This window comes from Panthera uncia, chromosome B1 (assembly GCF_023721935.1).
Source record: "Panthera uncia isolate 11264 chromosome B1, Puncia_PCG_1.0, whole genome shotgun sequence".
NCBI classification, from domain to species: domain Eukaryota; kingdom Metazoa; phylum Chordata; class Mammalia; order Carnivora; family Felidae; genus Panthera; species Panthera uncia.
The window spans coordinates 29,358,493-29,384,965 of NC_064811.1; the positions used below are offsets into that span (position 1 = coordinate 29,358,493).

Here is a 26,473-nt window from a genome sequence, read left to right on the forward strand (position 1 = left end):
AATAATTTCTACACACAATGTGGGGTTTGAAGTTAGAATCCCAAGATCAAGAGTCACATGTTCTACCGACTGGGCCAGCCAGGTGCCCCTCATGCAACTTTCTATTCTAAAGTAGAAAGTACAGGTATTATGATCTCATCTTGTAAGGGAGAAAACTATGGTTCACAAAGGTTTTGTTACAGAACTAGGGAGCAAATGTCCTAGAATTACAATTCAGGTCTCTTAACATCTAACAAAGAATTCTTTTTATACTGAGATGCTTGTAAGTAATGGTCATTGTTCATCATGATCACTACAATACTAATAAATGTTTGGGGGCCTTTCTTGACCTTGTGTACCATACTGCATTGTTAAACACACTGTTCCCTAAAGGGCAATCCTTTGATGATTCCACACATTGCTCTTTGTTTTCTGACAGCCTTTCCGATTATTCCTTCACAAGCAGGGCTCCCTTAATAGACCTGGGCCTTACGTGCTGGTAATTCTACGCTCAGTTCTTTAATGTTCTTATTTTAACATTACAACTGCATGATCTTGCACTCTCCAAAGGCTAAAATCATGCCCCACATAACGTGCTCCCTAGTGATGAGTACTCAGATCCCTTCCAGACATACACCATTGGACACCTGACAGAAAACTAAAAACTACAGACATCCAAAACCGAATTCAGTGACCCAAACCCTATTTCATCCCGAATAGTGGCCTCTTCTATTCTCCCCATCTTAATGTCTCACAAAGTATTCAAATCAAGAAACTGAGGACCCTATGCCATTTTTTCAACACTAATACAATGCTAATTTCCTAGGGAAAGCATTCCCTCACTATCTAGATAAAAGCTTAAGAATTTGCACTGCTATGAAATTCCGCCAGTACCTGCTCAGTTACAAAGTGTTACTCATTTATATTTAAAAAGTTTACATAACATGTACTTTTAGTGAGTAAAAGAATAAGATATAGTCTTGTTAGGACAACAGATGTAAGAAAAACTAAACAAGCAATGATATTTTGTTGAATGAGATACATTCAGTGTTAGAGGAGATGTCAGTGATCAACTAACTCAACGATTTTTCTGTGCTTGAAAGCTCTCCATAAACTTCCTGGCTAATAGCAGTCATGTACTGCATGCTGTATTTGTAGCCTTACAATTTAAATAGACGTAATACATTTAAATTTTCTCTTCCTTGTGGGTAAAGATAATGCTTAACAATCCTTTAATTTTCCATAGGATTCCTAATAGAAACTTACCAGTTGGTTTTCTCACCATAGAATTTTAACATTAAAAGAAGCCGGGACATTCATGCTTCATGGTGAATATCAAAGACTATCATCAGTTTTCAAGAAGATACTTATATTTGAAGTGGACGAGGCTTACCTTCAACTGTTACACACATTTGGATTTAAAAAGATTTGATGGGGAGTGGAAAGTAAATTCTTGCAGCGAGACTATGATTTATGGCCTCATACTATTTTTGCTGGAATTTTCTTGTATTTTCTTAAGTTAGTTGATAGTGGATGGTTCAGCTTTCCACGTCTGTATTTGCCAGAAGCAGTTGCATTTTGAACTATTCTATTCTAATGCAAATTTAATTCCAAAGCATCTGTCATATGTAGCAATCTAAATTTAGAAACCTACAGGGATCTGCATTTGAGTTACATCTTATATCTTAAAAGTATTTCTTCCCCATTTAGATCATTAAAACTTGATGCCAATGTATCACATTCGATTGGGGGTAACTTTAAAGATCTTTAACGCTTAAAATAAGACTTCAGCAACATAAAATTATTTACTCTGGAACCTTACAGAAGGTATACATTTATGGTTTACTTGTGATAGAGATGCTGAAGCTTAACTCAATACAAGAGATAATGATAAAAGACAGTCTAATGAGATTAGCTATGACAAAGTCTAAAATGGCAATTTAAATGAAGTTTTATTCCTCCTATCATAATGTCTCAGTCATAATCTATGGGGTAGAAAAGAAATTTGAGGACTATTATCTTTCTTTTCAAGTTAGTTAACTCCTCATTACAATAATGGCAATGACACAAAATGTTTCCAAGAAATAAAATGCTGCTTTTGAAGAACACAGAATTGATTTCTAAGTAGAGGCAACAACATTTATTTACTGTCATAGACTTCTATAAAAGTAAAGTATGCTACCTCATTACCTTAAATGAATGAGCACAAATTAAGTGTCGGATGATTCTAAATCTATTCCTGCTTGTGTTGTCGACATTTTAAGTTGTTCAGGTAAAGTGAGAAAATTAAGGAAATGAAAACCCCTAAACTACCCTAAACGCTTAAACCTGCTATTTGATAAAATTCTTGATTTAGCAAGTAGGTGTTGAAAACCTAATGTCAAGCAAAAGTATATGCTTATAATTTGTTACATAAATCAGAAAAATTATCACACAATTTATGAAATGGAAGTCATGTAATAGACAAGCACACACATATACATGTATATTTGTACGTGTAGATACAGAAATAGAAACAGTGATAGGTAGGGAGATGGTAAAATCTGTGGCCAGGAGGCATGGAGTATGGAAGAACAGAGTGCAAAGGATGAGGCAATGCTACTTTGTATGTTAACAAAATATTAAATTAGCTATTTGTTAGTGAGAAAAAATGTGGTTGCTACCAACTACCCTTGTTTCAAATTCTGCTAATTTCCACATGGCTCCCAGGGTAGAATAAGAAAATCTCGAGAAAGGAAAAGAAATCCTTCACAGTGTTCCCTTTCTGCCATAAAGAGCAATGTCTTTCTGAGATGATTCCAGTTTTTCTGCTAACAAATTGACAGGGAAATCACATTTGATTTACTTTCATTACTTTCCTTTTAGATCCCAATTTTAAGTAGTAGATGTAATGAACAGAGCAATAATTCTGGAGTAGGTGGTCACTGTGATTGATTTAAGAGACATTTTCCAAGACAGAGACAAGGTAGATTGAATGTCTAACCAACCTAAAATCTATCACAAAATATATCCCCCTAAGAAGTATTTATAAGCTCTAGGTTGCTACAAGACACAATTATAGGAAAAAATGACTTAAGAAATTGATTTAAAAAATGAACAACAGGCCAGAATTGTTTTAAAATGACAATCCTAAATTCACACAGATGTAGAACCAACCATAATGAAAGAGATTATTTTGCTTTGACGATCTTAATATAAATCAAGCTCTAATTAAAAACATTTATAAAAATTTTATTGGATAGAAAACACAAAACAAACTTTTTAAAATATTTACTGCATAGATACTATTTATGACCAAAAATACACAACTACTAATATGAAACGGTCCAATTAATGTATTTGCTGATGCTGTTACTCTAAAACCTTTTTTTTTTTTTTTCCCATGCAGAGAGAAATCATTTCCTGGTAGAAGGAACTATAGATATTATAATAACAAGCTGTATACTGGTTTGGAAACCAGAGGTAGGGATAGTGCAGGGGACAGGCATGTGTTTTATGGCTCCCACTCCATTACAGGCATGAAGGAGATGTGAGAGTCACAAAAACATCTGCTGACATTTTACCCTAGAGAATGTTTCATGCTTGGGTTCTCCGGTTCTTATGCAGATGTTTTGTCTAGACCTTATAGAAGCTTGATGCTTTCACACCACAAGGACACGCTCACAACACCATACAGAGCACGCACAGGAGTGTATGAAGCTTCGTTATAACACAGACTCTCCTGGCCCAGTTGTGGATACAGCCAATGCACAGTATGCTACTCTACCATTTCTTTGTGTCCTTAAACAACTTTAAAGATTTCTACTCAGATGTCATTGCTCTCAACCAGCTCAATATGCTGCTGCTTTCTTTTTTTCTTTAAACATCAACAGCACTTAAGGGTATCCTTGTGTTGGTTATCCCTCACCTCCACCTGCACAAAACTTTCTTTTTTATCACAGCCTTTAAGATCTCACTCGTGTCTGTTCTTATTCACCTAACCAATCCACTAGCATTCAAACAAGACTGAAGGTATCATGTCTAGGTACGGATTTCAACTTTTTGCTTTGTTTTGTTTGTTTGTTTGTTTGGCAATACAGTGAACTAGAGACATTTTGGAGGGATACTGGAAAAAAGAAAAGGAAATTCTCACCAGAAAAATAAAAAAAAAAAAATTTGCCTGAAAAGATGATTTTCTAAAAGGAAAGAAACCATGAGGACTTATTATATATATATTTCATAATGCTGACAGGACTTGGTTTATAAGCTCAATGTTTTTTCTTTATCTCAGTGTCAAAATGAAAGAATAACAGAATTTAAGAGCCAGAACAGATTTTACAGATAATCTAAATCAGATATTCTTAACATAGGCACCACTGACATTTTGAGCCAAATACTTCTTTGTGAAGAGCTGTCCTGCGTTTTATAGGAAGATTACCAGCATCTCCCATCTCTACTCACTAAATACCAGAAACACCACCCCATCTAGTTGAGTCAGAAGTGCCTGCAGACATTGCCTATGTCCCCTGGGGAACAAAACTGCATCCACCTGAGAACCACTGCCCTACAACATCATAGAGTCATGTTTGTATGAGAAAATTTCTGTTGCAATCCTTAAGAAGTGTAGGTATGTAGTCAAAAACATATGCGGTTATGATAAAGGGATTTAAAATAAGATAAAGGTTTCTAAAAGGTTAAATGTCTACAGCAAGAAGAATAACACCTGTTTGGTTTTTTGAGATGCCCGTAAGATGAGACTGACATAGAAGTAAAGTAGTTCAGCTGTTTGCCTTTTGGAAAAATGCTTTCATGTAAACATAACACACAAAGGACAGACACATAAGACGTAAAAGATGTTATGGTCAATGTCTGTGCCCCCCGAAATTCAAACCCTACCTCCTGATGTGATGGTACTAGGAGGTAGGGTCTTTGGGCAGTAATTAGGATTAGATGAATTCAGAGGGTGAGCCCTCGTGATAGAACGTGTCCTAATAAATCACAACAGAGCTTGCTTCCTCTCTTACTCTCCACTCTGTGAAGACATGAGAAGAACAAAGTCTGCAATCTGGAAGGAAGTTCTCACCAGAACTGGACCATGCTGCAACCTTCATCTCAGACTTCCAGTCTCCAGACTGTGAAAAATAAATTTCTGCTGTTTATAAGCCACCAGTCTATCATAGTTATAGCTGCCACAATAGACTAGGACATTATCATGAAATCAGAAATTTATCAGATTAGCTGTGGTACAAATTAAGCACTTACAGATCTATGGCCATTAGCTGGAAATCCTGAAATCCTTCTAAGAAGGTTTCCAGCATGTAAGAGCTGTACATATATATAAAATTAGACCACAGACCAATCTGTTCTCAAATCCAATATTTAGTAACTGTCTGATCTGGGGCAAATTACTTCATTTTTCTGTACTTCTGTTTCCCCATTTGGAAAATTCAAATCACAATTTAGGAAGTTTAAAGAAATTTAAATGAGCTTTAGTAGATACAGAGCTTGATTAATAATATGTGATTAATAAATAGTAACAGCTACTATTAATATCAATCATAAAAGTTGTAGTAAAGTTTATCTTCTAAAACTTAAATGATTTCAGAGTTGGTTTATATACAGTGCCTGCAGTAAATCTTTTTCTAATTTGTCAGCTGATGACAATATAACAGATGAATCAGTTTCAAAATAAAAGTTTTCTGATACCTCACAAAGGTTCAGAGACTGTCCTGCGTGTTTGCCTTGTGCTAACTTTTTCTACCTCACGTGTGTACGTGTCTTCTCCCACATGGATGGCAAGTATCCTTACTGGGAGCATATCATTTTGTACTTCCTTTTCTTTCCCCCAGTACCACCCCCAAAATAAGTGAGAATTACAAATACTCAGTCTCAGAGTTTGTATAACTTGCACTTGAATGCCCAGAGAACTTTCAAATGGGAACATAATTCAGGAAGAAGAGTCACCATCTATTTAAAAATTAGAAAGACACAAAAGTGTTGCAAAAAAAAAAGTCCTTTTAAAAAAAATATAAACCACTCCTTCCCAAAACCTTAACTTGGGACATCAAATTAGCCAGTATTAGCAGTGTGCTACTTTCCAGGAAAATTTGACTTGGGCATGTGGTACTCTGTCTCAATATTCTTCTTCCTATTCTACAATACTGTGTCAGGTAGATTTTGTATGCAGCTTCTCATTTTTTACATTATCAAATAATCCTTGAGCCATAATAATTATCCTTTAGCCACTTGAATTTTCTATTGTAGTTGCAAGGTGAAATAACACCTACCATTATAGTGATTGACTGTGTCAATGGTTAAGAATCTCTTCACCACAAGATAAGCAGAGCCAGGTTCAGCTAGTGAACTCCACCGAAGCACCTGTTCCAACACATTTTCTGTGTAGTGAAGTGGGCGTTCTGCAAAAAAAAATAATACTGAATCAAACTGAAAAAAATAGTAAGTTATCAGCTTTTATACATTAAAAAAAAATCCTTTAAGAAAGATGTATATGCAACAAAAAAATATGACCATATCTTATGTTACACAATAATCATGCTAGGGCTACATACAAGAGACCCTAACACCTAGAACACCATTAAACATATGATGAAATTTACTGTATAAATGAATCTATGCAGGGACATTTGTTACCCAACTATTAAAAAAAAATTCAGAGGTGCTATCCTCTAGATAAAATCTCAGAAATAATGCTATCCTTTTCTAAGAGAAATCAGTTTCTTCCTCTGTTTTTAATTCAGATAATATTCTGGCTTGCTTTTGGAAAGCTATACGAATATGCATGTAATTAATTGTAAAAGGACTAGCAAAGTTAATTTTGCTCAGTAGTAAGTAATAACCTTTGTTTATCCTGACATTAGCATGTTATAATATCTGATCAATACCAGTGAACAATTTATAGCTGATACTATCATAGTCAATTAATATGAAATTATAAAATATGCCTAAGAGGCACCTGGATGGCTCAGTCAGTTAGGCGTCTGACTTTGGCTCAAGTCATGATCTCACGGTTCATGGGTTCAAGCCCCAGCAAGGACTCTCTGCTGTCAGCACAGAGCCCACTGGGGAATCCTCTGTCTCCCTCTCTCTCTGCCCCTCCCCTGCTCTTGCTCTATCAAAAGTAAATAAAAATTTAAAAAAAAAATATGCCTTCAACAGAGAACAGATGAAAATAATCAAAATACTACTACATCATTTATATCTATTAGTGAGATATTATGTGGCAATATTATGTATTAACTGTTGATACAATAGGCCAAAAGCAAGAAGTTAATGACATCTTAAACATTTCTCCTTGATAAATACTCATTCATATGTTTTGTTTTAGGCAATCATACTTTTAAATGTGTTACAAATTCTTAGCACAGAGTTAAAAAACAACAACAACAACAACAACAACAACAAACTGGTCTTAGAATCACAATCAAAGCTTTATAGTAAATTTTTTTTCCAGATCAAAATATGACAATCAGTTAATAAAATGTTAGAACCGAACATAGGCTGGAATAAAAGAAATTCAAACCTTTTCACAGTACCCTGAAAATGGCACAATTGAAATAGCAAGAGCATCAGCTCTAGCGTAAACATGCTGATGCAGCTTTCTCAGGGTCACAGTCGAATATAAGTCAATTCAACCCTTTCATCCCCTCCTAAATACAAAGAGCACAGCATTCTGGTTTTTCACCTTCAATTAAAGTAAAAACACTAATGACAAACAAAGAGCATGTCAAGAGCATCATACTCACATAGGAACCATGATATTTTAATTGGTGATACAATCATAAGTAAAAAGACCAAATATATCACATCTCCTTAATACTCCTCTCCCCCTGCTGTGACCTCAGCATTCCAGAATGTATCAATAATCCCCAGTCCACAGAAGAAAAAAAAAAAAAAACAATTTTTTCTGCTGTCATTGTAAAGAACCAGATTTTTGCTTTACTATTCAGTATTTATTAGAGCAAGCCTACTCATTATGACAATGGCAATTAAAAAAAAAAAAAAAGCAACTAGGCCATACATTTTAAAGACAAATCTACCTCTTGTGTACATATATATACCCCTTAGTACACAGCAGATTGCTAAGTACTTAACAGACATCTTTTTTTTTTTTTTTTAATGTTTGTTTATTTTTGAGAGAGAGAGAGACAGCGTATGAGTGGGGGGCGGGCAGTGAGAGGTAAGACATAGGATCCACAGCAGGCTCCAGGCTCAGCTGTCAGAACAGAGCCCAACGCGGGACTTGAACGCACCAACCGTGAGATCATGACCTGAGCTGAAGTCGGACGCTAAACTGAACCACCCAGGCGCCCCCTTACTAGACGTTTCTATGGTGGACTATAATTAACAGAAAATATTTGGTAATGAATCAGCAGACAAAATTCTGCCAAATTTCAAAGTCAGCCAAAATCTTCTATGCGCTGTCAGTCCCATTTTTCTTCAAGTAATTTTCTAAAAGTTTTGACAAAGGTCATAACTTCCTATAAATTGTCAAAGTTATAAATTTAATTGTTGATTAATCCATTAATGGTCGTCTTCTATTAATGGAGGTTATAATTAGAATTAACTATATTTCTTAAAAAAAACTAATTATAGAATAAGTACTCTCTTTACATTTGGCATAATGTATGTAATTCTTGGTTCCACTACTTGCAATCTCTGGGATGGTACTGATACCATTAACAGTTGTCATTTCTGGAATAACCATGTATCAGACAATACATACCAGATACACAGGTTATCACTTTTAATCCTCACAGCACTCTTCATTAGGTATCATTCATATTTTACATATAAAGAAAAACAAGGATTAGAGGGATGACTTGCCTAAGGCCAAAGAGCTGGTTCAAGAGAAGAGCAAAGATGTGAACCTCATATCCACCTGACTTTAAAACCCAGTATTTTTAAACACCAACTTAAGTTTTATTTTGGGCAAGTATGTGAACTCTCACATAATTATTTTCTTACATGTAATTTGGAGAAAAAAGTATCAACTCACCAAGATTTTTCTGAGGACCAAACATAAGTAAAAAAACAATGTCAATTCATACTTCCCTCTTCACTTTCCTATCCTTGGTGACAAGATGGTAAGGAAATAATACCAAGAGACTTTCAACATCCTGCACTTAAGGAAACTGATGAGCCCACAGTCGGCTTAGAGGTAAGAATTACATTCCCAACTGGAAAACAGTATCTGGATTAAAATAAAATCTCACTCTTCTTTATTATCAAATTAAATTGGTAATGAAACTTCCAAGTATTAGAACATTTGCATTAAAGAGGGTCCCTATTATAAGTAGATAGATACTACAGTGGTAGCTCTAACCGTTGAGTGATGTTACAATCACAGTATAACTGACACCACAGATACAGAAATACCGATTTGCAAAAAAATTTGCTAAGTATGTTTTTCACATCAGTATCATATTATGACATGCTTTAGGACAGTGAAAATCCTGAATATCCAAGTTCCTGCATAAAAACAGAGCTGAAACATGGGATGAAAAGGTTACGTATTTATTAGACTACCAATGCTATGTTTATAAAATGGCATTAAAATCCACCTTAAGAGATAATAGGCAGGGGAAATTGAGACATCAAACGTTGCTAGAATATAAATTCCTACCAATAAACAAGTTTTTATTTACAGTTCCATTTGCAGCCATCTGTCATGATAGATTATATGGTATGTACATCATCTGGCATTAGGGCATTACTAGAAATAAATAACTCAGTTGCTTACTATCTATAGCATAAAAATTGCTGAGAACTCAGTATAGTTATTTGAGAAGAAAAGGTTATGGAGGAGATTATTTAGTCACATAAATCACATTATCATTATCTTTTTTACATTTTTTTTTTTTTTTGAGAAAGAGAAAGAGTTGAGAGCACGAGTGGGGGGAGGAACAGAGAGACAGAGAGTTGGAGACAGAGAGAATCTCAAGCAGGCTCCACACTGTCAGCACAATGCCCCAGTGTGGGGCTCGAACTAACAAATTGTGAAATATTGACCTGAGCCAACATCAAGAGTCAGATGCTTAACCGACTGAACACCTCATAACCAGGCGCCCCTCATTTTCCATATCTTAAAATCATGTCACAGAATAAACCTGGCCTGCCTTGTTAAAAAGAGAGAGAGCTATCCAATTTCCACTGTAATTAACAGGTGTTGTCCTTAAATTTTGGGCAGTAATGACACAGACATGTTTGTTTTCTCAAACAATCATGATTATCCCAATAGTTAAATTCTTAGCGCCAAACTAAGAGCTATGCAAGTTTTCTCAGTCCTGTCCACACAGAGGGTGAAAGCATTTCTGTGTCATCAGAAGAAGGGCTGGAAAGAATCCTGATGAAAAAATGAACAGATCTTCCATATCACAGTAACTATGAGGAAGAAACAAGAAAATGTTCTGATACTCCTTCAGAGAAAGCAACTGCTTCAAAAAACTTGAACCGCTCAGTGAAGAAGCCCACTTAAATGAGGCCCCTTGGGTGTTTTTCTTTTTTTTTTTTTTTTCCTTCTTCCTCCTCTTCCAGCATGTGAAGGCCTTTCCGTTTGAAGTTGAAGCATTAAGATAAGAGCATACTTCAGAAGATTAGCTCTGGATGAAGGTGGTACCCTTTCCCAGGGTAGGTTTCAGCTTGTCTTAATGACTGGCAGCAGTGGATGAAGGTTACTTAGCATCTTTCAATGAATAAGACAAGAATGACTGTTTCTCTACCCAGTACAAATTTCAAATGTCCCACCAGACCTTTACTTAGAGGGGAAACCAACTCAGAAATTAGCTGAGCCTAGAATTTAACTCAGCTTTACATACATATTCTCAAAGTATTTATATGGTTTTAATAGCTCATGTTTTTCCATCAATCTGACTACCATATAAGCAAAACAAAAGTTGCCCACCATTTGCTATGGTCTGAATGTTTGTCCTTCTCAAATTCATATGGTGATACCTAATCTCCAATGTGATGGTATTAGGGGGTAGGGCCTTTCAGAGAGGTCTTGAATGCAGAGCACTCATGCATGTGATTAGTGCCCTTGTAAAAGAGACCCCAAAGAGCTCCCTTCCATCATGTGGGAACACAGGGAAAAGACAGCCCTCTATGAAGCTGAAAACAGGCCATCACCAGACACTGAATCTACTGGCACCCTGATCTTGTGAAACTTCCCAGCCTCCAGAACTGTGAAAAATAATTTCTACTATTTATAAGCTCCCATCTACGCAATTCCACTATGGCAGCCTGAATGGACTAGGACACAATTTCACCAATGACAGCAGTGATGCTAATGATATATGAGTCACAAATTGACATGCTTCTATCAGTCTGCTTTGGTACTTGTCATACCCATGGCAATTCCATTTATAGGTTTAAGAATCTATTTTCATTATCCTCAACCATATAGGGGTTTCTGAGCATTTATATAACATATTTTCCTCTTATTTTTATATAACTAGGGTATTATTTTTTAAAAAAAACTAAATATAATAGAGTATCTCAGAAGAGTAAAGGAAATGTTACAAAATAATTATAAAAGGGGCATTGGATATGATAGGGTAGAAAATTTAGTGACACCTAAAACAAAATCCAGCACTTCTGGTTCACTTACCCCTCTACCTCTCTATCTCTCAGACTATTTTTGGTTACTTGGGGGATTTATAATTATATTTGAAAAAGCAGCAATTCTCTACTGACATTCTTCCTATCAACTACAATCTTGTGACTACCAACGCCTTCACTTTTAGCTTCTTTTTATATTTTACTTTATCTTCCCTGCATGCTACTAGAAATAAAGCTTTTAACATTTCAGCAGGTCAGGTGGAACACACAGGTTCCATCTGCTTCAGTAAAGCCAGCACAATCACTGGCCCCTCTGCTGCTCTCCTAGCACTGCTCCCTTAGAGGCAGTAAAAACGATCTTAGCTTTCTCTTCTGGAGAATTCTACTTAAAGAGTTGACCAGATATTAAAACCATGCCAAATGTGAATTCTTAACTCCATCAAATGTATTCTTTCTTGGTGTACACGGGGTGTTCCTTTGATTATCCCATATGTGTTTTTATATTTTCATCAAGATAACTTTTTTATTATTAATTTTTTTTAATGTTTATTTATTTTTGAGAGAGACAGAATGCAAGTGGGTTAGGGGTAGAGAGAGAGGGAGACACAGAATCCGAAGCAGGCTCCAGGCTCTGAGCTGTCAGCACAGAGCCTGACGTGGGGCTCGAACTCATGAGCTATGAGATCATGACCTGAGCTGAAGTCGGACGCTCATCAGACTGAGCCACTCAGGCACCTCTTTTTATTATTATTTTAAAGTTTATTTATTTGAGAGAGACAGAGACAGCATGAGTGGGGGAGGAGCAGAGAGAGAGGAAGAGAAAGAATCCCAAGCAGACTCTGCACTGTCAGGACAGAGCCGGATGTGGGGCTTGAACTCACGAAACCATGAGATCGTGACCTGAACTGAAACCTAGGGTTGGACGTTTAACCAACTGAGTCACCCAGGAACCCCAAGATAACTTTTTTTTTGAGTTAGAAAGAAACCAAAAGACAACAACAACAAAACAAAAACAAAACAAAAAACCCCACTCACTCTAATCTTACAATTTGTGAAGTACTAATTGTCGTATGCAAGTTAATAACCAGCCATTTTCAGAGTAAGCAGCCTTTCATTTCCCAACGTGAAATCTAGTAACAATGTTGCCAGATATACTGCAACCTCTCTTCTAGCTATAATTACTTCCTGTCTTCACTCATTCTGCTTGCTCTTCTCAGTCAGGAGGACCAATGCCCAAAGGCATAGAGCTCCAATGATGTGACACTGGGATATGTTTTAAATCAGTCCTTGAGAGAATAGGGCAGTGGGAGAGGATGTCTATCCCCAAATCCATGATTCATTGTTTTGCTGCAGACGTCCTCATAAATTCAACAGAAATAGAAGCACTTGGGAAACAATCAGCTGTCTAAGAGCTAAGCAGGGCCTTGAAATCTCCTAGTGATTCCTAGTCTCTAAACAGGAATTACTTTTCATGTACCTTCTACTTGGATACATCTAATCCAAAGAGCAACAGTCCGAACCACTCAAGTTCCGAATGCATGTATTTTTTATTCCACTTCAGTTAATAAGATATTTTTAGGGTCCATTCTATATCACTGCACTACACTAGAGGTAGTGACAGATAGAAAGGTCTAAAAAATAATGGCAAACGTCCTGAAAAACTAATATTCTGGGGCAGAGGCAGATACATGATACTATTCTACAAGTCAGATAATATGCAGTATTATGGATCGATAATCAAATAATCAGAAAAAGCTCAGTGGGAACTATGTTTATTTAAACATCATCACGGAAGAAGGACCATCTAAACTGGATCTTGAAGGACAGGCAATAAGCACCTAATGAAAGGGTTTTAAAACAGTGGAACAATATGATCCTATTTGTGATTTAGAAAGATAACTTTGGCAGTAATATGAGAGTTATCCTTTACTTACAATTACAATGAAGCTAGTAACCTAACCCTTTCCTTACAATTAAGCAACAAAAAAATCAAAAGACTGTACCACCTATATACCATATAGTAATGAAAAACTGTGCTTTACTTAGATTTTAACTGTATGGCAACTATGGGTAAGGCATTATGGCAGACACTAGAGACAGAAAAAAGAAAGTTCCTCCTTCCTTCCAAGGAGCTCTCCTCAAGAGACACAAAGTGCAATGGAACCCTTAGTATGGGTTTTAAAGGAGGTAAACTGGTTGCCCAGAAGGGGGAGAGTAAAGATGCATTTGGGAAATAGCAGCCTACCCTGGTTAGGCAAGGACCAAGAATGGAAGAGATTATCTATCAAGAACATATATGATGAAAAAAGATGGCAAAGGAGATTGGGTCAGCAAAAAGCTACCACTTAGTGGATAGACAAAGGAAATTTGACAAATGAAATAAAAGGAGTAGAGAGAAAGAAGGACAATCCAGGTAGTATCAAATACAGAGTGAAAGACCCTCAAAAGGAATGGGAATAGTCCTTAGTTATAAACCCTATGGAGAGGACAGGTAAAGCCTGAAGCAAATCAACTGGGCTTAGAAGCTGGGGGTCACAGTGGTCATCTGCTAAACCACTTTCTGTAAATGGGAGAGACCAAATATGGAGACACAGCGTGAACCAACACCAAAGCATGGGAGTCACTGAATCTTGACAATTAATATCTAAAAATTACTTTTTTATTACCTCTTTAGTAGGAGTTAGATTTTTAAAGAATTATGCATGATAAAAACAACGATATGAAAATATGCAGACTAATGAGAGACAAAATAGTTGACATCCCATTTTATTTGAACATTGATTACAACACTCCTACTAATACACGATAGGGTATTTCAATGTTGAATTTTAATTTTTATCTTGAGCTTGCAGGTGGCAAGATTTTACTTTTGGCAGTTTGACAGCTATACTTGAAAGGGTCCCAACACCTTAGTAGGTAGCAGCTAGACAGATGGTCAAGGGACAAAGACATTCTGCATCTTTTTTTTTTTTCCTAGAGGTCTTTAAAACCAAATGGTGTCATTAGAATGTAAAGCTTATTCAGCATCTGACTACTGGGATAGTCAAGGTGTTTTAAAATCTCTACCCTTCCATGTCTGAGATAAAAGATGATAAAATATCTGATCTACTCCACTAAGATGAAAAGAAGAAACAAAAAACAAAAAATAAGCTGCTACTAGCTTAAAAAAAGTTTTTTCTTTAATAAGTAATAATCTTTTAATCAACATTGTTTTTGTTAAAAGAGCAGTGTATAGGAAATGAGATGGACAGTGATAGTGCCATTCAGAATAGTTATAAATCAGGGGTGCCTGGGTGGCTCAGTCGATTAAGCGCTGGACTTCGGCTCAGGTCATGATCTCACAGTTCATGGGTTCAAGCCCTGTGCCGGGCTCTGTGCTGGCAGTTCAGAGCCTGGAGCCTGCTTCCCTTTCTGTGTCTCCCTCTCTCTTTGCCCCTCCTCTGCTTGCCCTCTCTTTCTCTCTCTCTCAAAACTTATTTATTTTATGTTTATTTAACATTAAAAAAATTAGAATAGTTGCAAATAAAATTCCTTGTCTTTACAAACAAAGGCCTATTTCTTAAAGTAGCAACATGGATGTCTAATGCTTTGCATTATATTTCCATAGTCAATAAAATAATCCTTTAGATGAGTAAAATCATAGGAGGGCAAACTCAAGTGGCAATGACATAGAACACATGCACGGAGGTAGAAGGGAATGAAAAATGAGAAGTTAACCTTTAAAAAACACAAAATGTTCATAATTGCTTGGCACAAAAATAGTACTTCTTCATACTATAAGGAATTTAAGAATCCTATCATGAAAATCACTTACCTAGCTCTTCATTTTCAATGACTTCAAATGTGGCCCAGATATCACCTTTCACAGGAATTATATTTTTTATTGCTAATATATCATTAGTTAATTCCTCTGCTTCCATCACAGGAGAGATCTGTAAGAGAAGCAAAATTTCTTCAGAATGTACATCAGACACAGAAATAGCTATATGACAGAGCCAATAGTGGTCACCCCATCCACCAACTTACGACACTCTTAAGTTTCTCCCTTAGTATGTTTACTTAGCTTCTCTAAGCACACAGAAGAAAATACGCAAGCAAACAAAAAACAGCATATTCAGATCTTCTCCATAAAATAGAATACATTTTAATGTGAGCACATGAACATCTTACAATACAGACATAATCTGGGAAAATCTGTTTTTTTCTCAGTGAGCAATTAGGGAAAAAGAAAATGTACCTAATCATACACAGAAGATCTTTCACTAGACAGTGAATCCAACAGCATTCTAGGAGTAAAAAATTTCACTCATCAGTTTTATATTCATGAGTTCAAAGTGGTTTGGATGATTCAGTCTGGGCCCTGAATTATACACAATCGACTGCTGTCTACCATGCCAAAAAGCCCCAGGGTCTTAGTGGTTTGTGGTGGGCCCCACTATGCCAAGTGACAGATGGTGGGGTCCCAAAGCATGCTAGAGCCAGGACTGCAGGGCAGAGGCCAGCTCTACAAGAGTCCCAAAGCCTGAGGCCATGGCATAAGCATGCTGTCTTCTTCAGGGACTTTTGGGATTTTCGATTTGTTTCTTCGTGTTTTTGTTTTTGCCAATCTTAAATGCACACTGGACAAAAGCAAGCTGACTTTCTTCAATTTGAATTTAGTTGTAACCGTACACAAAGAGAAGATGTTTTAAACATTAGGATACTGCGACTGCAACCTCGTTTGCACATTTTCAGTCGAAGTATGCACCTATTTTAAAAGTTCTTCCAACAGGAACGTGCTCGTTACCATTTCTCCTGTCCATGACCCATCATGAGCATATCGCACATATGTAAGTAGCACAGAACACGTTCCATTACAGGTAACTCATACAGTCTATTTTCTGGACTTTGTGGAATTTAGTACTTTCTTTGGAATGTATTAATGATAAAATGAAGTCCACTATCTTTTATTTTAAACAGCCCAATGAAACATAATCTTGAAAGAAAAAAAAAATCTCACTATCTGGGCAAAGTGGAAAACTGTAGTAGAAACATCAGAGGAATCATTTCAATAATGCTGCTCATCTGAATGGCTCTGACATTTTTTTAAGAAGCATAACCCTCTCTTAAAATAATAAATTACTGAGAAACCAAACCGCAAGAGAGGCAGGGAGTGCCTCAGGTAGACATGGGAGTGGAAAACTGAACTCCATTCCTTGTCCCAGAGGGCTCCCAAGGACAGGGAGCTCCTAGAACTGCACACGGTACACTCTGCAAATTATTACTCTAAGGAACATAGAAATCAGTATGATGAGCATCAGGTTAGGAATCTGATGACCAAGGTATGTATTCTGGCCTTAACACTTTTAACTTCCAGTTTGCATTCATGTAAACTTGAGACATTTCCTGTTTCACCTGCTTCCTGGGACTTAGGTAACAACCAACTGAAATAAATATAACTGAATAGTCTTCCAAAGTCTTAAGCATGAAACATATGTTAATGATTATTTTTACATAGTTTTTGCTATGTTTTTAGAGAGAACTTGGAGTTCTTATAGGTGAAACTATATAGTCCTTTACGTGCATTTACTTAAAATAAGAATTTTGCTCAATTATAATAACTTGTGTTAAAATGAGCTACTAAACAGTGCGTGTGTAAGTGGAGCTAAGTCATGTGCTCTGAACACCTCCTCTAGCATGAGTGATGGACTCGTGCTGATTCTCTGTATTTCTTCCTCGTGTCCCCTATGATCAACATGCCACGATCAACATAGGAAATCCGGTGTGGCCAAGGAGTGGCCTGCCTCTTTGGAACAAAACTTATTACTGTAGCAGTTCACTCCATGTTCTAAGTGAGTTAACCAGTGCCACAGAGACACAATATGTAATTGTTAAAAAATATAAATTAATAATTACAATGCATCTAACAAAACTGAAGCCCAGAAATACGTAACATTGTGTTTAAATATTGGACTTTAGATGGCAAAATGTCTTCTTCAAACATAGAACGTAGTCTTACTAAGTAGGAATCTGAATTATCACTGTTACCCTCCCCCTAAGGCAGACTAAGTACTGAATTATGGCAGCACGAGAGGGATACTTTTAATTCAGGAAAAAAAAAAAGAAAGAAAGAAAAAAAAATGATTCATATTCTCATAAAAGAGTTATCCAATATTCAAGTAAATTGGAGACAGAAAGTCTAGGATACAAGAGTAGAAGACTATTAATAAATAATAAAATAATATAGGACTAGTAGTAATTATTAAGTGCCAATAGTAGTATTATTTGTGCCAGGCAATTCACCAAGTGTTTTACACCCAGTATCTTACTGAGGACTCACATCAATGATACTATGTAAATACTCTAATTTTTCCTCATTTTATACGTGAGATGATTGGGGCTCAGACAGAGTAAGTTAATTTGCCTGATATTAAGAAGCTAGGAAAGGGAGGGGCAGCTATTTGAGCTCAAGTTATTTTTTTAGAACCTATAGAATATCGTAACCATAACCTAAAGTGCATTAAGATGTTCTCTTTCCAAATACCTAAGTTATGGAATTCCTGGAGAATACTGGAATAAAAAGTCAATCATGGCAATCAATCATGGTTTGAACTGGACAGGTGAAATAAAATACAAGAGACGATGGAAAATTCAAGGTACATAAATTAATGTGTATTAATAGTTGCGATTTCCAGAAGTACCCTTTACATCCATCTTTAGGACTCACCCGAATTATAATGCTGCAGTCGGGTTCTTTCTTTTCTACATACACTTCAATTAACAAATCTCCAGCCTGGGAAACCTAGGAAAGGGCAGATGTGAAGAGAGTAAATACAGGTATGTTCTGAGAACATACTTATGACACTTAAGACAGAAAGTCCTAGTCCTTTTTTGAAATATTTCATAATAATGAAATGAGCCTGTTAATAGTACAATAATTCTCATCTTGCAGATGTGGTTGACTAAGAAAAAGGAATCTACACAAAGGATATAATCACAGGGCAATTTCTTCATCTCTTAATTAAGAATTTAGTGTCCTGAAATACTCTTATATTCTTACTAAAATAACAAACCTGTCTGTAACGGGAATATGTGGACTTTCAACAACATATGCTATAAGGGCCATCACCATGTATGTTAATAGGAGAAACAAAATGAGGAATGAAAAGGATCCATATGTAATTGTGCTCTAATCTACAGGGTGGGTAAATACCCATAATTAAAAGAGAAAATAGGCATTGCTAGATTTTCAAAGCGATAATGCACAAAAATTGAAATTTGAGGATAAGTTAGGTTGGAGCTATATTACAACTACAAAAAGAGTAAGTATAGTTGGCAAAGAAAAAAAATTTGAAGTGAAAGAATAAGATAGATAATAAGGAGAGGTTTTTATTTTAATTACTTTCAGCCAAGCATTAAGTGTTACATTATTTGGGTCACTATTATAGACCAGGAGGCATATTAAGTGAAGAAGAGACACTCCTTAACAAAATAAAAACCGTAAAATACCACCATGTAGATCATCAGTATAATGAGGAAAAGTATAATTAACACAGAATTTAAACCAATCTATGAAAAATATCTTGAGCAGCTTTTTTCAGAAATTGCCTTAAGTTATATAACCACTTAGAAATAATATCTCACAATTTAAAAAATGGTCATAACGGAGAAACTATCATTCTGAAGTTAAATTTGCCTAAGAATAAAATCTGATGAAAAAAATAGTAAAGAAAACATCTAAAAAATGTACTTTGAAGAAGTGTTTTTAATTACTCTGGCATTACAGACTTAGAAAAGCTTATTTCCAATTTTTCTTACTCATTTTTGATGATACACAAAAATTCTAGGAAAGAAAAGATACAGTTGACATTTCTACTTTTCACTGTGTTTGCATAAACAACTCTCCAGGAAGGACACATTTTAAAAATTAAAAACGCAAACACAAAGAACTCACAGAGTGAAGCTAAAACAAGAATAGCTAAGAAATTCAAACAGGGATAAGACATGGAGCCTGTCAGAAAAACACACCAGAGCAGAGTTTTGAATGGATTAGAGAAAAACACAAGCAAAAGAACAGGTTTTTCCAAAGTATTCTACTTTTCCTGTCCAATTACTACTATTTTATAGACAATTCTTTTCTTCTACTTATGTATACTTAATTAAAAAGCAGCCAAGACTCATTTCATTATTGCAATATGAATATAAAAGATAAAAATGCAGAAGGACACTCATATTTTATCTTATTACAACATAGGTAATGCTGCCAAAGATTATACCTTGGGCTCACACAACCCTTTATTTCATGACTGAGACTACCCCCTTGCCACCCCCCCCCCAAAAAAAAAAAAAAAAACAGTCATTCAGGAGAACTAACTGATAATGAGCCAGATTTCTTAGTTTTACAGGCTACATTAATTACTTAGGGTCAAAATGGAGGCGATGCTTTCGTAGGTAAGTACTGTCATAGTGCTAGCACTCAGGGATCTCGGGCACTGGGATGGCAGCCCTTTCTCCTCTCCTTCTTATGGAATAGTAGCTCCTAATAAGCTCCTAATAGTAGTTCCTAGTAAGGAAGCATTTGCTTCATTCTCTGAGTATATCTATAAACAGAAGATACTCGACCCATTTATATTATTTACATTTGTATCCAGAATCCACCACAACTCCTAAGTGATTAGAAGAAGATTAAATACCAATTTTAGGAAAGTTCAGTGAATGCTCATCAAACAAGGAAAGGTACCCTGGAAAACGGTAGTGCACCCTGAACACACAAATCCAATATAATGCAACTGAGGAAAGCAAAAGAAGATTTAGAAAATAGTCAATTTCAGACATAAATCAGCGTATGTTACAAAGCTGACATTAGAAAAATTCCCACTAATATAATCATCTGAGAGCATGCAGAGCAAAAGCATAGAAGAGATAATTTATATTTTCAAAATCATAATGGAAAAAAGAATCATTACGGAGCTGAATTTTCAATTTAGTCTTGTATTTCTTTGGCTTTAAATGCTTCCTTTGAAATCCACTCGTATTTTTAATAGTGCATTTGTAACTAGAAATTGATTTTATAAAGGGCATTTGATAAGATTAATAATGATTTTTCCTTCTTTATTTTGAAAAATTTGCATTAACATACTTTGGCATTTCACATATGAACGTCGTGCTGCAGAATTAGGCAACTATTTTATCTAGGTTCTTTTTTCCCCATTACTTTTACTTTGCTTCAAATAGGAACTTGAAAATAAATACAACAAACAGCTTTACTTACAACAGAAGTTTTTAGTTTTTGTTATTTTTGAAATTATTTTTTTATTCTTTGGAGATCTAACTATTACTACTCACTTGAGTGTCTTTCCACTTGGTAATAAAGCTATTTTCTATGTCCATTTGTTTGACTTGGTCTTCTTTAACCTGTTTAAAATATAATTTGGGACATTCTAATAAAATACAAGGAGTGATGGTACTCATCCTCACATAACTCTTCAGGAATTTAAAGACCAACAATTTAAAAATAAATGAGAATGACCATCTTAATCAGCATGGGCCCACACAGCCAGGGCAGAAATAAAGCCAACATGATAGAGCCTCATAAAGTTCAGAGAATTTTATGATGACATCACTTCAAGCTGCAGACTCCATCAATGGAAGCTGTACTGCTAATTGACTTAATAAGCAAAGGGGGTAATGAGTGATTTGTTAGAGTTGATGTAGGTTACAAGATAAGACTAATTTCTCAAACTGAAATGCTTGTTAAATGCTTACAAAATTCCTATGATTTAAAGCTGGGGTTAGCAAAACTACGAAAATAATCATTTATTTTTTTGTTAATGTAACAGTACAAACATAGAAAATAAAGAGAGCATGTAAAGCCACACATTATTTTTTTCCTAATTCTTTCATTTCTCAGCATCAGAATTACTGCAAAGAAGCTGCTGTTGATCAAAAACAGTGGACACATATAGAAAGAAAGAGATCAAAGAGCAAAGAGAATCCAACAATCTTGGTGTCCATTCCTATATAAATGAAGATACAAATGGTGTGTTTTTATTTTATTAAAGTAGAGCTTCTTTCCCTTGGCTAAGGAATCCTGCAATCACTTACTATAAGAATGTAAGAACTCTACATAGAATAACCTATTACATTAACTCATTTAATTTCAATGGACATACCCATAATCCTGGAAAACAAGAAGTCTTATACAACACCACTTAATAGAGTGCCCCAAAAGGTTAAATGCAACCATGCTAGTGGTAATCAAGAGGTCAGTGTTCATGAAGCAATGGAGTTGGACCTTTGACCCAAATACCCTATATACCCCCCATGTTCAAACCCTGGGCTTATTTCCTCGATTTTTACTTCTTTCAACTAAGAAATTATCCTTATTCCAACAGTTTTCTGATGAAACATGAATATATTAACTTCATAAAATAGCAAATTGAAAGTCAAATAATTAGAACACACTTAGTAAAAACCACAGAACATTATTTCGGGATTTTCTTCATTTCCAATTCAGACACAATTAAAATAAAACACTAAAATGCATTCAATTGCAGACTTTATCAGCCTGGTATTTATTACCAAATTTGTAAAATTCACAATTTCACACCTCTAAGTAGACACACTTAATGCATACACACACTGACAAGGAAAAAAAAAAAAAGCCACAGAATCACTATAAATAGGAATATTCTGTCCAACAGACACCAGATGGCTTCAAAGCAGTCAAATTTAAATGAATGGCTACAGCTAAAAAGGCTACTTGTATCTAAAATATTAAAGATCATGTAACTATTCTTTATTTTTAGATATTCATAAAGACATGATTATAAAAATCCTAAAATATAAATTTTTATTTGCCAACAGTAACATCGAAACTATTTTAACAAGGGCAGGATATAAAATATTTACCTCAAATATCTCAACATAATTATTAATTAAGTCCTCGATTACATTCACTTCTTCACTAGTTTGTCCTTTAGTTTGAAACAAACAGGATGAAAAGACCAAGGCCAAATTATGGGCATTCATGTGATTGATTTCTGAGCATTTCTGAACCCTGTTAGAGAAAAGCATAGCTCATTACGACACACTTCATAGAACTTTAGTCATAATACCCATTTATCATTATTTAACACATACACACACACATCAAAAGTCTCTGATAGAAGATGTACGGTGGTGATTTAAAGAACAATGCACAGTTTGTTCTTCTGAGTACTTACAGTCAAGAATATAAGAAAACACTACTGTTAAAGAAGATACGACTACAAGTTACAAAGCAGTCCTTGCCCGTGGACTGGATGAGATGCACCGAGACAATGGTACAACCTGAGGCTAAGGCATAAAGATGGGCTTAAACAATGGTGTAAAATGACCAGCGGGGCTGAAGCATAAATGAAACAGGGGAAAGGAGGCAGTAGGTAAGTAGGAAAAATAGCAAGGAAGGTGAATTGAGAGGCATACAGTAGACAGTTCCAAATTCAAGGTTCAAGGCTGAGCTGAATTTTCCAGGAAGTGCAAATCAGGTGAGAAAATACTTGGCAGCATGTGTTTGTACCGTTAGCCAAAATAGGATATTCTCTCTCAAAAAGCAAACAATTAAAAAATATAATTACTGGATATGACTTGGATATAACTATGAAGGTCTTTTTACAGTGAAAAGACATGAAAAGAGGAGTCAACTCTCCCTATGATTAGGCTACAAAATTTGGGCCTTACAAAGAGCATTTAAAGTACAGTTCACCCCTTGAACAACAGAATTTGAACTGTGTGGGTCCACTTACATGTGGATTTTTTTGATAAATACAATACAGTTATATATTTTCTTTTATGATTTTCTTAATATTTTCTTTTCTCTAGCTTAATTGTAAGAATACAGTACATAATACATATACCATACACAATATGTATTAATTGACTGTATATGTTACTGGTAAGGATTCCAGTCAACAGTAGGCTATCAGTAGTTAAGTATTGGGGGGAGTCAAATTATATGTGGACTTTGATGTGCAGGGGAGCACTGCCCCTAAATCCTGAATTTCAAGGGTCAACTGTATTCACAAATGGTAATGCAAAGTGATTTTAAAAAACCTACAGGCATCACCCCAATAAAAGGAAATATACATCAATAAAAATGCACAGGTAAGAACTATAAGTGATATACATGTGGGTATCTATTAATGCTGTTTGCCACTGACTATATATAATAACACCCTGCTCAACTGCCTAATTACATTTTTAAATTTTAAAATACATACTAAAAAGGAGAGACTAACTGTATCAAAGGAATAAAACAAGACAAAGCTAGGTACACCTGTCTTTAAAAGGAGATTCTAGTAGTTACAAAAGAGAGTAAAGATGACAGGAATATATATATATATATTATATATATATATATATATATATATAATATATATATATGATGGTGTAAGAAACTCACAAAATGCCACACTGCATGGCAGAGACTGAGCAAGTGCAATCATTGTATGTGATTTATAAGATGCAAAGGGAATCGCAAGTTAATAGAGGAGGGTGTGATAATTGTGGACATCCCTCTCAAAACTACATCTGTACTCTTATCACACTAAATTATAAACATCAGGAAAATTTATCTGCAGGTCTGCCTGTGTTACCAGAATCAGAGCATCTCCCAGTCAGGAACTGTTGCTTTAATCACACTGGAGTGCATAATAAATATCTGGTGAATGGAATTAAGTAAGTGTTAGTCATGGAAGAAGCGATCCGTTATCTAGGGCAGGGATGGAATTAAATACTAAATCAACCTGACCTAACCAAATGGACCTCTCAAACTTCTGAGGACTCTATTAAACATTCTCACCTTCTTGAGACTTCCTTTTGCAATAGTATCCTCCTTGCTACTCTTCACCTCTTCTCTTCCATTTCTGCAGCTGCCTTAATTTATGACATAAAGTCCAAGGAATACAGTATTTTCCTTTCCTTCCTTTATTTCTCTGCCCCACAAGCTATCATTCCCAAGTGTTTCTATTAAACCCACGGAGTCTCTTCTCACTCAGGCCTTCTCATTAGAAGCCCAAGAAAACAGTTTCCTGGTTAGTTTCTCTGTGTCTATTCCAATCTCTTTTCAATCAATCCCATCCATGGGTTATTGTCCTAAAACAGACTTGATCAGTCACTCTTTATTGTGTGAAAATCTGAATGTTTTCACATGACCACTTGAGCCTTTCACAACCTCCTGCCAGCCAACTACACACCAGCTCATCTCCCAGCACATCTGTTTCCTAGAAATAGCCACCACTCATTTCTTGTTACTTATCTTTCCTTCACATACCCCTTTCAATGTGAAGCATTCCCTGGATGTCAACACACAACAAATGATTCAATCTTTCCTCCCATGTTAAAATTCTCTATATTAAAATCTGTTCCAGTGATGCTGTTTCCCCTAAAAATTATAAAATTCCCTGCATCACTCCTGTGCATTCACTCTGACATCCAGAGGTCCCTGATGCAAAGGTTGGGAACTGTGGACTTAAGGCTTTTTGTCATTCATGTATTATTATCTTCAAATGTTTCTGTTCACATGGAATCTTAATAGGCGCTGTTTAGTATACAGTAGGAACTAAAATATATGCCAGATGAAGAAACGGAGGGAAAGGGGAAGGATGGGAAGGAAGTCGTGATCTCAAACTCAAATCTGAATAAAAAATCTTTAGAACAATTATGTGTAACTCAATGTTCAAAATATTAACTTAATAAACTGTAGCAGTCCGGTCATATATTAAATTTTTCTGAAGTTTATTTATTTATTTTGAGAGAGAAAGAGAGAGAGAGTGTGTACGCACATGAACATGAGTGGGACAGGGGCAAAGAGAGAGGGAGGGAGAGAATCCTAAGCAGGCTCCAAGCCGTCAGCACGGAGCCTGATGCAGGGCTAGATCTTACGCACCTTGCGATCATGACCTGAGCTGAAACCAAGAGTTGGACACTTAACCGACTGAGCCACCCAGGCGCCCCTAAAATTTCTGAAGAAGAATCTGTCCCAATGTCTCATAAGAATTTCTCAGACTGCAAATAAGATAGTTTCAGTAGAATATTCAGCTACACAAAAATTCGGTGTACTGCATCTATGCAGGAGGTGACAATGCTATACTCCCTAAGCCATATTTACACTTATTAAAGTTCTTGTAGTAGTTCTAACAGCAAAACCAACCAACCAACACACCTTTCATTTTAACCGAAAGGGTTATTTTCAAACATTCCTCCTCCTTCAGAGATCTTATTTCTCAAGCTACTACTATATTCTTCCTATCCTCCCAAATGAAGGAAACTACATACCCTGATGCAGAAAATATTTTAGACTTCTAAAATTTTCTCATATGTTCAACAGTATGATGCTAAAGTATTAGAATTAGGTTAGACACAAATTGATAAGGGAGAAATAAAAGTTTATGAAGAGTTCATCATGAGAAAATACTGTGCTCACAGACAGATTCCTGCTAGAGAATTCTGGTCTTTGTACTTTCTTCTCTTCTCTAGCTTTCCTCTTAAATGAGTTTTAAAGTTTGTGCTTATATACTGGATTCACTTGGGGATGCTGTACATGATTATTTCTAATTCATTTAAGAAATTTTCCAGTATGCTATTTATCTGAAATGGGTCTTAATTACAGAAAGAAACATTCAAGTGATAGTTTGCTGGGGATTTTATTTTAAAACCATTTTCTTCCCCCCTTCCACTCATCACCCACCTCCTTTCTGGCAACCCCGAGTTCTTCTCTGTATTTAAGAAACTGCTTTTTTGTCTCCTTTTTTCCTTCTTTATTCATGTTTTTCTTAAATTTCATATATAAGTGAAATCATATGGTATTTGTCTTTCTCAGTCTGACTTATTACACTTGGTATAATATCCTCTAGGTCTATCCATGTTGTTAAAAATGACAAAAACCTCATTCTTTTTTATGGCTGAGTAATAGTCCTGT

At 35.6% G+C, this 26,473-nt stretch overlaps 1 protein-coding gene across 3 annotated transcripts in view; it reads right to left on the reverse strand.

Annotated features, from left to right (window-relative positions):
• The window catches only part of ARAP2 (ArfGAP with RhoGAP domain, ankyrin repeat and PH domain 2), a 185,029-nt gene that overhangs the window by 40,677 nt on the left and 117,879 nt on the right, over positions 1-26,473 (reverse strand). For 2 of the 3 annotated variants that reach the window (XM_049630418.1, XM_049630419.1), the window contains exons 22-26: positions 22,426-22,573; positions 20,860-20,928; positions 18,242-18,316; positions 15,350-15,467; positions 6,246-6,374 (exon numbers count right to left, since the gene is read on the reverse strand). In XM_049630418.1, the coding sequence (XP_049486375.1) occupies positions 6,246-6,374; positions 15,350-15,467; positions 18,242-18,316; positions 20,860-20,928; positions 22,426-22,573 (539 nt within the window). The remainder of the gene's footprint in view (positions 1-6,245; positions 6,375-15,349; positions 15,468-18,241; positions 18,317-20,859; positions 20,929-22,425; positions 22,574-26,473) is intronic. The other variant, XM_049630420.1, reaches the window with a different exon arrangement.